Source organism: Colobus angolensis, unplaced genomic scaffold (genome assembly GCF_000951035.1).
Source record: "Colobus angolensis palliatus isolate OR3802 unplaced genomic scaffold, Cang.pa_1.0 Scaffold137, whole genome shotgun sequence".
Taxonomy (NCBI): Eukaryota; Metazoa; Chordata; class Mammalia; order Primates; family Cercopithecidae; genus Colobus; species Colobus angolensis.
Window position 1 is genome coordinate 4,644 of NW_012114455.1, and position 13,735 is coordinate 18,378.

General features: G+C 38.2%; 2 protein-coding genes across 2 annotated transcripts; one reads left to right on the plus strand and one right to left on the minus strand.

Annotated features, from left to right (window-relative positions):
- Nucleotides 1-2,291: 2,291 nt before the first annotated feature.
- LOC105506530 (olfactory receptor 149-like) lies at nt 2,292-3,224 on the plus strand. The gene has a single exon (XM_011934725.1). It carries the CDS (start codon nt 2,292-2,294, stop codon nt 3,222-3,224), a length of 933 nt encoding a protein of 310 aa, XP_011790115.1.
- Nucleotides 3,225-10,438: 7,214 nt separating this feature from the next.
- Nucleotides 10,439-11,452, minus strand: LOC105506431 (olfactory receptor 8D1). Its single transcript, XM_011934561.1, has one exon. It carries the CDS (start codon nt 11,385-11,387, stop codon nt 10,461-10,463), a length of 927 nt encoding a protein of 308 aa, XP_011789951.1. The 5' UTR covers nt 11,388-11,452; the 3' UTR covers nt 10,439-10,460.
- Nucleotides 11,453-13,735: the final 2,283 nt, after the last annotated feature.

The window sequence follows — 13,735 nt, forward strand, 5'->3', positions numbered from 1 at the left end:
ATTTAAATGTATGATTCATTTAAGTGTATTTTTATATGAGGTGTTAGGCATGGGTCTCTGATCATTGGTTTTGTTTTTGTTTTGTTTTGTTTTACTGTATGAATGGCTAATTGTTTCAGAATTATTCGGTATTTGTTCAAAAGATCATTTTTCTCTATTCACTTGCCATTGCACAATTTGTCAAGAATCAATTGACCACATATGTGTGGTTCTGTTCTCAGGATCTCTGTTCTGTTCTATTGAGCTATGAGTCTCTTCATCAATACCATCAATACTACATGGTCTTGATTTAACATAGCACTATAGTAAGTTTTAAAATCTGGTAGTATGAGCCCTCAAACTTTGTTGTTTTTCAAAAGCATTTGTTTATTACAATTATTATTTTTTACATATAAATTTTAGAATCATCTTCTTAATATCTAAAAAAAATCTGTTGGGATTCAGATTGAGATTGCATTGATGATACACTTTAGGGAGAACTGATTTCTTAACAATGTTGAGTCTTTCAATCCATAAACAGAGTTCGTTTCTCCATTTATATATGTCTTATTTGATTGCTTCCATTAATGTTTTATTTTCAATATACTGATCCTGCACATATTTTACTAGACTCAAAACTGTGTATTTTGGTGCTGTTGTAAATGATAGTATTTGTTTTACTTTTGATTTACAATTTTTGGTTGCTAATATATGGAAATATAACACATTTTTGTATATTGACTTTGCATCCAGTGACTTTACTAAATTCCCTTATTAGTTCTAGAAGCTTTTATTGTAGATTCCTTGGGATTTATTATGGAGATAAACATATTGTTTGTAAATAGAAAAAGTTTCATTTTTTACTTTGTATCCTCTTGAGTTATTTCTGCCTTTGTCACACTAGTTAGAACTCCCGGTATGATGTTAAATATTTCCAATCTCTTAAGCATCAGTTCTACATTTCAGTTCTGAAAGTTTTCTCTGTTTCATTTTTTATAGTTTATATTTGTCTACTGAGAACTTCTAATCTTCCATTTATTTTAAATGTATTTATTTATACCTCATGGAGCACAGTCATAACAGATGCTTTAATATTTTTGATAATTCTAAAGTCTGGGTAATCTCCGGGTTGGTATTTGTTGATTGTCTCTTCTGTTGAGAATTGGTTACATTTTCTTGATTTTTTGTATGCTAAGTAATTTCAGATTTCATTCTAGACACTTTTTATGTTATGCTATTTAGACTCTAGATCCTGTTAAAATTCTCTGGAGAATATTGATTCTTGTTTGTTTCTTTGTTCGTTTTAACACATTGTCAATCCATAGCATCAGACAAGTAGTTCCTCTTGCCTTCCATGGGCAATGTTCCCAATGTCAGTTCAATTTTCAAAGCCTTTAATATGTCGCATCGTGTTTGTCCTTCGAATGTACTGCTCAGAAGTTAGTATAAGATTTTGTCACTCAGGGGTCAGTCAAAGCTTTTGTGATACTTCCTTGGGTCTGTTCCACACATGCACAGCTTAGGAGTGAGCTCTGGCTTTGTTTCCTTCTCCAGCTCTCTTATCTAAAGAAATATACACCAATCTCCCCTGTCGACCCCTTTACACACACACACAAACACACACCCACACACACACACACACTCCTCCATGCTTGCATTCTCTGTTCAGAAAGTGGAGTTTATCTCCAAGTTTTTGTTTCTCATGCTATTGCCTCATAGTTTTAAAATTGGGAAGACTGTTGTGACACAGCTGGAATTAAAACTAGAGAGACAATGCAGGAATTCCCTCACATGCTTTGACCACAGAGGCCTCTTTTATCAGGTTTCCTAGTGAAAAACATGGGTCATCTATTGGAGTTTCAGCATCCTGAGCAGCCTCCACTCAGTTCTGTAACTTTGGCCACCTTCTGTTCAAAACCACAAGATTAGAGGAGAAATGTAGTAGAAATTCATATTTGTAGGGGTTTCTCCTCTAGGTTTGTCTCCTCTTGCCCATCTGCCTCTTCTGTGTGCTTTTCAGAGTTCTTAGGCAAATAAGTTTTGTGATTTTATATAGAGTTTTAATTGTATTCTGTGAGAAAGAGGCTGTGGTGACCTTAATCCAACTCGGCCAAAACCAAAAGTTAAAGACTACGGTCAAGAATTTTTATCATCCTTATATTTTTATGTAGATCTGCCCCTACATAAGAAGGTTGACTGTGGAATGTTAAAACATGAAGCCAGCACATCTATCAGACAGCTTCTTGATTTGATGTCAGTATTCATACTTTGCAGACCTGTGTTCTTTTTTGAGGTCCAACGCTCTGACAAAGATGAGGAATCTCTCCGTGGTGACTGAATTCATCCTGCTGGGCATCCCGCATACAGAGGGTCTGGAGACTATGCTGTTGGTCCTGTTTTTGTCCTTCTGCATCTTCACCCTGATGGGGAACCTGCTCATCTTGCTGGCTATTGTCTCCTCCACTTGGCTTCACACGCCCATGTACTTCTTCCTGTGCAAGCTGTCTATTTTTGACATATTTTTCCCTTCTGTGAGTTCCCCTAAGTTGCTGTGCTATCTTTCAGGGAATAGCCGAGCCATCTCCTATGCAGGCTGTGCATCCCAGCTCTTCTTCTACCATTTCCTGGGCTGCACTGAGTGTTTTCTGTATACAGTAATGGCCTACGACCGCTTCGTTGCCATTTGTCACCCTCTACGCTACACCGTAATCATGAGCCACAGAGTGTGCGTCATCCTAGCCATGGGGACCTCATTCTTTGCCTGCATTCAGGCCACCTTTCTGACCACTCTCACCTTCCAATTGCCTTACTGTGGCCCCAATGAGGTGGACTATTATTTCTGTGATATCCCAGTCATGCTGAAGCTGGCTTGTGCAGATACCTCAGCCCTGGAGATGGTGGGGTTCATCAGTGTGGGTCTGATGCCCCTCAGCTGTTTCCTTCTCATCCTCACCTCTTACAGCTGCATCATTTGCTCCATTCTGCAGATCCACTCTGCCGAGGGCCGACGCCGTGCCTTCTCCACCTGCAGCGCCCACCTCACTGCCATCCTGCTTTCCTTTATGCCAGTGGTTCTCATCTACCTGCAGCCCACCCCCAATCCCTGGCTTAATGCAACTGTTCAAATCCTGAATAACTTGGTCACCCCCATGCTGAATCCTTTGATCTATAGTCTGAGAAATAAGGAAGTTAAATATTCTCTGAGAAAGGTCCTGCAGCCAGTAGCTTTCTTTCCTGGGAGGTGATAGAAAAGGATCCGTAGCTTCACACTAATAACACCACAATACTTAAAAAGGTATTATCTTTTGTGTAATAAGGAGCACAGATATTATCATGGCCCCCTTTTACAGGTGACAAAGTGAAGACTTGAAGACATAAAGTGAATGACTTAAGATGAGGTAACTAATAAATTATCCTGTCTGGGAAAAATTATCTCTTGCCACTTGGCAAGACATTCTGGACCTTCTCTTCAATTGTCTCTTCAATTTTTCTGCCCTTACATCTTCTCCTTCTCTCCTATTTCTCCATCCTCTGGCACTTTTTCATCTTCGCTGGCATGCTTATCTAATTAACCCATTAAGTGTCAGCACTGATTAAATAAACCTTCCTTTGATAGTGTAGAAGTTGCAGAAAAATGGAAGAGGTTCAGCTACATGGAGGTGGCATCCTGCAACTTGTTAAGCATAAAGAAGTTGTATAAAAATAAAAAAACTTCTGGATGGAATGTAAGGCAGGTCTCTTATGGATGAATCCGAGGAGCTAGTGTACTCTGTCGCCTATAAAGCCTGTCTGTTAGTCTTAGATCTATAAACAGGCCTTGGTCTGGTGCTGAAGCAGTAGATGAAAGAGAACGTGGACAGGGTAGATAAAATAGTCTGTGAGGGGTGACTGCTTCTGTTGTTTTTCAGTATTAGAAAATTTGAGTTTGGCTGTGTAATCCTCAACACAGACATGGGGCATTGCAAAGTCCAAGCTGCTGTTTTATGGTTTGGATACTCTGTTTACACAAAGCCTTTGACTTTAGTTTTCTCCCACCTATATGTCTTTGTTCTTCCTAGTGAGCTTAACATAAGAAATATGCTATTTACAATTCAGACCACAATTTGATGGGAAGAAGAGCAGTGAGAAGATGGTGATGGGAAAGAAGGTGACTGTGGGAAGAAAAGGGGGTGCCAAGGAGGGAAAGGCAGAGGCAAGTCTCCCTTCCTTTTGACTCTCTTCAGTATCTGAGGTCAGCCAAGGAATCTGCTGAGTTCAGCCAGGGAATCTGCCAGATTGAATCAGACATAACATTTGTTTGGACTTCATATGAGGGTAGTGAGCAGATCCACGCTTTTGAAGGAAGCACACTTTTTCCTGCTCACTTTTCTCAAGCTCCGTGCCTTTTATTCTCTCCACCTGCAGTGCTCTTTCAAGTCTTCAGCTGGACAAACTCATTCCCATCATTCAACGCCCAGTTCAAATGCCGTTTACCATGCAAAACTTTATCTCAAGCAGAGTCAGAGTCCCCACTTTTCTATGTTTTGAATCAGACTTGACAATGTCATCACTCCATTGTGTCAGAATATGTTTTGGCAAAGCATTTTCAAAAAGCAAAAGTCAGATAGGTTCATGGAGGCTGAGGACAAAAAAGGGCCCGTTGGGGATGGACAATACAGAAGTGACAGCTCATTTGTTGACCTGATGTAGGTCTGAATCCCAGATGATTTTTTGTTGTGGTTGGTGAAACAGAATTTCAGTCTTCTCATATCTGTCAGTTTTTGTTCACCTATTAAGCATCTCCAGAGTAATGAGAGCATATTCTTCTTCTAGCCTTTGAGAAAAAACTTCAGTGATAGTCACAGTCCTTGTCTTTTAAAGAGCTTTTATCAATTGAGGAAATATTATAGCAGTCATTTTCATATTTGTTCAAAAAAACATTTATGAAGCTGTCATTTAGGCAAAGCGCAAAACAGAGAGGAAGGCAGGGAAATAGAGCACCAAGGACTAAAATGTAGTAAGTGAACTAATGCACACATTCAATAGATACTAAGGATATCAAGGCCCTCCGTCTAATCCTTCCTTCTCCTACTTACTTAAAGTTTGGCCCAGAAGAAAATGAGTTGTTGGGGTGAGGAAATCTTCATTAAGAGAAATTTAAGTCATCATTGCTTACTAAGCAACCTTAATAAGCAGGGAGTTTAGTAAGTAGAAGAAGAAATTCATATATATATATGTGTGTGTGTGTGTGTATATATATGTGTATGTTCTGTCTCGAGTTGTGAACCTCGTTTTCTTCCCTCGCAATATGGAAATAGCAATGCCTTTCTTGCATTGCTGTTATAAAGATTGAATGACACAAAAGCAAAATACTCATCTGACTTAATGTAGGGACTCCAAAAACTTGGTAATTATAATATTTTTTGTATTTTTAAGAATCATAACAAATGATGTTGTATCAAATTTATAAAGATTTACAATTTTATGTATTCCCACATTTTACTTATCTTACTCTCATGATGGTTTTATAAGAAAGGAAGAATTAGAGTAGTGTAATTTCTTTACAAATGAGTATATCCAGGGATACAATTTCACAAGTGCATCTGGAGCCAGGGCTTCCTGTCTCCCAATTTACTCATGGCCTCTTTACTAGGAAAGATAAAGGAGACCAAAACTACAACCAGTACAGAAATGAATCTGTATTAGTCCGTTTTCACATTGCTGTAAGGAACTGCTGGAGACTAGGTAATTTATAAAGAAAAGAGGTTTAATTGACAATTGACTCACAGTTCTGCATGACTGGGGAAGCCTCAGGAAACTTCCAATCATGGCAGAAGGGAAAGGGAAAGCAGGCACATCTTACGTGGCAGGAGGTGTGAGACAGAGCAGGAAAAACTACCATTTAAAAACCATCAGATCTTGTGAGAATTCACTCACTATCACAAGAACAGCATGGAGGAAACCGCCCCATAATCCAGTCACCTCCCTCTCCTGACACTTAGGGATTACGGGTCCCTCTCTCAACACATGGATGTGGGCACAGGGCTAAACCTTGAGTCCTTGACATGTAGTATAGTAAATGGTCATCTTTGGCTGATTCTGTGAAGTTAAACATTGCTCCATTTGTTTATTGGCTACTGGACATTCTGTTTTCAGTGTGAATTGCTGCTTATATCCTTTGCCTGGCTTTCTATTAGGCTCCTTGTCCTTCACTTATTAATTTGTGTTTTTTAAAGTATGGATATCAGGCCGGGCACGGTGGCTCAAGCCTGTAATCCCAGCACTTTGGGAGGCCGAGACGGGCGGATCACGAGGTCAGGAGATCGAGACCATCCTGGCTAACATGGTGAAACCCCGTCTCTACTAAAAAATACAAAAAACTAGCCGGGCGAGGTGGCGGGCGCCTGTAGTCCCAGCCACTGGGGAGGCAGAGGCAGGAGAATGGCATAAACCTGGGAGGCGGAGCTTGCAGTGAGCTGAGATCCGGCCACTGCACTCCAGCCTGGGCGACAGAGCGAGACTCTGCCTCAAAAAAATAAAATAAAATAAAAAAAATAAAGTATGGATATCAATTCTTTTGTGTTTCAATTATCCTTTTCTGATTTGTAGCTTGCCTTTAGCTTCTGTATGATGCCTTTTATTGTGAAGTTTTTTAATGTGGCTATATTTATGACTCATTTTCTTTAAAAATTATGCTCACTTGAAGTCATAAAGTCCTCTATATTCTCTTATTTTTATATTATAATCATTTCAAAATAATTACATATAGCAAAATGAACAGGTATTAAGTATATAATTCAATGAGTTTTGACAAATATATTCACTCAGATAACTAGCACACCTATCAAGATAAAGAGTAGCGGTGCAAAATATGGGTTATGGGGCAAATCCAGCCCATAGTTTAGTATTGTTTATGAGCTAGTATCACTTTTTACATTTTTAAATGGTTGAAAAAAATTAAAATAAAATTATATAAAATTCCAATTTTAATGTTTATAAATAAAATTGTATTGTACAAGGCCACATTCATTCATTACAATGTAATTGTTGAGTAGTTGCAATGGAAACCTTATGGTCTGTGGATTCTAAAATATTTGTTATCTGGTTCTTTAGAGAAACATGTCAGTCTCTGATACAGGCCATTTCTATCACCTGAAAAAGTTCTTTTGTGTTTATATCCAGTATGAGTACTTACTTTTTCCAAAGAAACAATCACCATTATGAATTTTATCTTCACAGGTTTATAGTGCCTATTCTTGCACTTGAAATAAATTGATTCATATTGTGAGTACTCTTGTGTTTGTGGTTTCTCAGACTGGACATGTTATTAAATGATATTCATCTGTTTTGTTGTATGCCTCAATAGATTATCCCTTTTTATTACTAAGTAGTGTTCCATTATACATATATTCCATAATTTCCTTCTCTGTTTATCAGATGATGGACATTTCTTGATTTTTCTGCTATTATCAATAAAGATTTAATAGACATTCTAGTATATTTTTGTTTCTGCACTGTTTAACATTTTACACTACAACGTGTAATATTCAAGGATGCCATTTCTCTGAATCCTCTCTAATACTTAGTATTTTAATCTTTTAAATTTTAATCCTTCTAGTGGGTGTGTAGTGGTATTTCTTTGTGGTTTTAATTTGAATTCTCCTGATGACTATTAATATTGAAATTGCTTAATGTATTTGAAGCCTTAGTATACAGTTTATGTAAAGTTTCTTTTACTCATTTTTTAATAATTGGTTGTAGGAATTATTTATAAAAGTTGGATATAAGTCATCTATTGGACACATTTGTTTGGTGTTTGTGTATGTGTGTGTACATTATTTTTTCCAGGCTGTGTGTGCACTTTCTTTTTTTTCTAAAACAATGTCTTTTGATAATAAAAAGTTAAAATTTTGATGGAGTCACATTTATCATTTTTCTTGGTATTCTATGTAAGAAACTATGTCCCAGTCACAAAGATAGGTCTTATGTTCCCTTCTGTAACCAATTTCTAGTTAGTGCGTGTGTATGGTGTGAGGCATTGAATCAGGTTCAGCTTTTGGACACAGACATCTAGTCAATCAGAACAATCTCTTGAACAGATTTTCTTTTCCTTGTTGATTTCCATCAGGGCATATGCATGAAAATAATAAAGATAGACAAATAGAATATAGGGTACAAAATAGGTCCTTAAATAGATGGTCAACTGATCTCAAAAAAGGAAAATGTCAAGGAAAGTTGATAGTGCTATGATGCATGCAAATCATGGCGAATCTAAAAATAATTATGCTGAATTAAAGACATCAAGCAAAGAGTACATACTGTACGGCCTTATAAACACAAAATTCTTGGAAATGCTAGCTAATGTACAGTGACAAAAGTGGATTCATGATTGCCTAGGGAACGGTGGAAAAAACTTGAGGGAAGGATTACAAAGGAGTATGAGAGAAGTTTGTATAAAGTTCAAGAAAAAAAAAAAGAAAATGACCAATTGTACAAGTCAATATAGTGGGTACTTCTTGAAGATGGGTATTGACTTGGGAAGCGCATAAGAGGGCCTCCGGGAGTGTTGCTAGCATTCTATATCTTTACCTGGAGAGTCACTAAACAGATATAAACATCATTAGCAATTTAAAGAGCTATACTCTTGGTGCATTTTCTGTGTACATATATATAAATTTCATTGAAATGCAGTGGAGGAATGTCTTTAAAATGCTTGCAGTAGAAGATGAAGCCCTTTGAACCTCTGTATTCAACACAGACACGCCTAAAACATTATCCTCATTTATTTGCATGCTACATACTTGTTTCAATGTGAAAGGAAAAGAAAGAATGTCTGTTAAAGCACTACAGATTTTTTATTCAAGTGTGTCATACGTATCATATCATTTGTCATGCCTATCTTCTTAATACATAATTTGCATATTGTCCCTGCCAGTACTATTTCACAAAATTATTTCAATGGCTGATTTTTAGTCTACTGTATATCTATACCATGTTTATTCTACTGCACATCTGAATCTTACTGAAACGTGTAACTTTGAAGAACATTTAACTCAATTCATTATTTTGTTATTGTCAATATATTTATAGCTCTGCCTTTGACAACGTTACTTTTATTTCTTAAGTATACATGCCTAGAAATTGAATAACTTGGTAAAAGGTTGTATGGAATTATTTGACATATATTATTTAATATATATTATCAAACTGTCTTACAGAAATTAATACAGGTATCTATATATATTATCATTCTTGTCTACCTCACCTTTAAGATTAAAGTATTATTTACCATTTCACAGGTAAATAAGCATATGACTTACTATTTTATTTGAATTTTTTTAATGTGGTTGACCAAGTTTAATAGCTACTATATATATATATAATGAACATTACATATATAATACTCACAGTGAATGACTTCTGCATACTTTTCTATGGGATATTAATTTTTTTTGTATCAACTTGTAATCACCATTTATGTATTTTTATTTTGGTCAGCTAAAATTCTTTTTCTCTTCTCCATTGATTCTTCTTTTCCCTTCTGTAGTAAGACCAAAACATCCTAATAAGTGTGCTGATGAGGGGTTTTTTCAGCACAAAAAGGATTTTGTGTCACTTTTCCTAAGACTTACTTCGAATTTCCCAATTATAATTTTGAATCTTCTGTATTTCTTGATTCTACTTTTCTCTAAAATAGCCTTGCCTTTTTTTTTCTCTTAACTGATAGGAATTTGTTTTTCTAAATCCCAGGGTATATGTAGGAAGAATGTGGGGGTTATATCTTCCCTGTGAGGAGGGTTTTACAACATAGGCAACTCCACTGCAATAGATAGTGAAAACATGTGGTCAGAGGCCCCTTAGTGTAGAACTGTGGTGTTAAAGTAGATAAATAAATACAAAAAACAAAACAAAACAAAAAACGCAGGTCCATAAGGAACAACAAGGAAATGGAAATAAAGAGATTTTTAACATACTGAGTAGAAAAAAATAGTAAAAACGTTTTGAGTAAGACCTGCTGACTAGAATTGCCATTCTTGTTCTTAACTTTTTCTTTTCTTTTCTTTTCCCTTGTGTATTTGTCTAATTCCCTGAAGAATTAGTAGATATTCAGGATCAGGCTAACATTCCTCTTAGCATTCACATCAGTGGACAACTCAGTACCTCCCACATAGCAAGTATTCAACAAGCAAACATGAGATATTAGGAAGACAGGACTAACATTGGAGAAAATCTGAATTCTCATGTCTTCTCTATCACAATTGGTAAGAAAAATTAAAACTACCTAGACCTCAGTTTTCCTATCAAAAGATAAGAATGTTAATACCTGCTTTACAAATTATTTTATTTCATTGAGAAGGCTGAATCAATCATAGATGGGAAAGTAATTTTAAAATCTAGATATTATGTATGTTACAACAGAATGACATGAAAAATAGAAAAAAAGAATACATGTTCACTGGAACTATTCATTTTTCCCATCTATAGATCCCCCAAATCAGGACTCATTTTCCTACTAAGACCTTCCTCAATGCTTTCTTCACATCCTTGTTCCTCAGACTGTATATTAAAGGGTTCAGCATAGGGATCACTGTGGTATAGAATACAGAGGACACCTTCTCCTGGTCCAGGGAGTTACTTGAAGGGGGCTTGAAATACATGAAGGTAATGGACCCAAAGAAGATCCCCACAGCCATGAGATGAGAGCTGCATGTTCCAAAAGCTTTGGACCGGCCCTCTGAGGAGTGGATGTGAAGGATGCTGTAGAATATGAAGGCATAGGAGATAGCAACAGCTAGGGTGGGCACCGAGGTGTTAAACCCCGCAATGATAAAAAGCAGAAGCTCATTGAGGTGTGTGTTGGAGCAGGAGAGATTGAGGAGGGGAAGAACATCACAGAAGTAATGGTTGATAATATGGGATTTGCAAAAGGACAGCTTCATCATGGCACTTGTATGAGCCAAGGCAGAGAGAAAGCCCAGGAAGAAGGCAGCCAGCACTAGCAGTGAGCAGACCCATGAGGACATGATCACCTTATAAAGCAGTGGGCTACAGATGGCAACGTAGCGATCATACGCCATGGCAGTCAGGAGGTAACCCTCAGCCACCACAAAGACCACAAAGAAAAAGAGCTGGACCATGCACTCAGAGTAAAGGATTGTGTTCTTCTTTCCTAGGAAGTTCACCAGCATTTTGGGAGTAATGACAGAGGAATAGCAGAAATCAACGAAAGACAAGCTACTGAGGAAATAGTACATGGGGGTGTGAAGCAGAGGGCTGACTGCAATCAGGAGAACCATGCCCAGGTTGCCCATTACTGTGACCAAATAGATACCCAAGAACAGGAGGAAGAGGGGCAGCTGGATCTCTGCTTGCTGTGTTAAACCAGCTAAGACAAACTGAGTTGCTGTAGAATAATTTTTCATGGTCATTCTTCTTTAGGCATTTCTGTGAAAACAGAAAGTGTGAATTACATTAATCTGGGCTCTCACTGTTCTTCCAAACAAAACCAAACTGCATAAGCGAGGTTGACGGCAGCTAACAGACTGAGTCATAGTTTTCATTGTCTCTAACCTTGATACCTCTGCCTTGTCTCCCTAAAGTTCCCTGGGCCTCCTCCAAGTTGGTCCAGAATTTAAGTTACAAAAAAGTACTTCCTGACTGACTCGGTAACCTTCGCCTCCTGAATTTGGTAGGAAAAAAAGCAAATGTTTACTTTATGGGGAGAATTTCTGATAGCCAGTTTGTGACAGTTAAACAGCAGAAGAGATTGAAGGGAGATTCAATCACTTTTTCAATTTCCCCAGTTTTCTCCTACTCGAATACCTGCACATATTTCTCACAATATCTGAAAATAAGGAGAGGATGAAGCCTCAGCCTCAGAGAATTGAAAATGTCTATTACTTCCAACTGGAGGGATGGTGGGCATGGGGTTGGGTGTAAGGCATCTACTCATTGTGCTGAATAAAAATATCTCCAGGGTAATAATACTGCAGAAGTAGGAGTCTCCACATAACACCTCTGGCCCTCTGCTAAGCTGGAGAAGGGTGGGGGAGGCAAAAGCTTCATAATTGGAATCACTGATGAAGGACAATCTCTTGTAACCCAGGTGTTCATCTATAAAGTTCACAAAGAGAGCCTTATCAGACCTCAACTATTGCCAGAAGAGTTGGCTGGCTGGAATCCTAGCAGTGAACTACTTCCCCCTTACTTATGAGATCCGCTCCCCCCACAGAATGCCCTTACTGTGGCAGGAAAAGGTGCTTCTGAAGATGTCTGAGAAGAATGTTGCTACAAGTATAAATCTTGAACTTTCCAAAGCTTGGTACCCTTGGTGGTTTGAGCCCTGGATATAAAGAAATAAAAGAGAATGCTGTGCTTTTCCCAGAAGAAATACTAGAATCTAGTTGGTCCACCCTTTTCAATATGAACTGGCTCCCTGGTGGAGCCATTTCAGAGAAGTGTGTGTGTTGTCAGGTGCCAGTTATTCATTTAAGGCTCTGAATAGTCCAGCTAGAAAGAAACCAGCTCAATTTTGTGAACTCAGCACTTCCAATATCTATTTGATAACAAAAATATTGAATGAGCTGACTGAGGTGAACTTATAGTCTACTCAGCAATGAATGGAGAGGTTTGGATATCAAAGTAGGTGATTTCCAGGTTTGACTTTACCGCAGACCAGTCTGTAACACTGGACAAGTCATTTCATGTAAACTTCATTGTTTCAATCTTTGAAGTGGGATACCCATTTCAAAGGTAACATGTAAAGATTCATTATCTAAAAACACTTGTCAACATTTCATGTGGCACATATTTTTAACTACAGATGAACAGAGAAAAGTACATAACATCAGGAGATGAAAAGACACTACCTTTGTATGAAGAAAAGACAGATACAGGTGTTTATTTGTCCTAGGTCCTTCACTTTGGTAAGAATAATAAAAATGTTTTAAACATTTGGTGCTGGTTAGGTTTTAAAACGTTTGTTTTCAGATTTGGAAATTTAAAAGAGGAATTTAAAGTGTTTGGCCTTGGGGGCATTCAAGTGTTTTCATCCCCAAGGGACAAGTGCTTAAGAGGCCAGGAAGAAACATAGCAGAGCTATGCAAGCTGAACGGACTCTTGATCCATCTCCTGGTGACCTGAGAACATTTCTTTCTTTCTTTTTTTTTTTTTTGGAGACAGAGTTTTGCTCTGTTGCCCAGGCTGGAGTGCAATTGCGCGATCTCGGCTCATTGCAACCTCTGCCTCCCGGGTTCAAGCAATTCTCCTGCCTCAACCTCCTGAGTAGCTGGGATTACAGACACGCACCATCAAGCCCAGCTGATTTTTGTGTAAAGACGGGGTTTCACCATGTTGGCCAGGCTGGTCTCAAACTCCTGACCTCAGGGGATCCACCCACCTCAGCCTCCCAAAGTGCTGGGAGAACATTTCTTTAAGATGGATGAGAGGGTAGGAATTTATGTTTAATACTCTGTCCAGAATGAATACTCTACCAGGGATTGTATCTTTATCTCTTAGAAATTGGAGCCAGGCGCGGTGGCTCATGCCTGTAATCCCAGCACTTTGGGAGGCTGAGGTGAGTGGATCACCTGAAATCAGGAGTTCAAGACTAGCCTTGCCAACATGGTGAAACCCTGTCTCTACTAAAAACACAAAAACTAGCTGGGTGTGGTGGTAAGCATCTGCAATCCTAGCTACTCGGGAGGCTGAGGCAGGAGAATCACTTGAACTTGGGAGGCAGAGGCTGCAGTAAGCCGAGATCACACCACTACACTCC

Excerpts from the sequence above, each read along its gene's own strand:
- LOC105506530 (XM_011934725.1), top strand. The coding sequence starts at position 2,292 with ATGAGGAATCTCTCCGTGGTGACTGAATTCATCCTGCTGGGCATCCCG.
- LOC105506431 (XM_011934561.1), bottom strand. The coding sequence starts at position 11,387 with ATGACCATGAAAAATTATTCTACAGCAACTCAGTTTGTCTTAGCTGGT.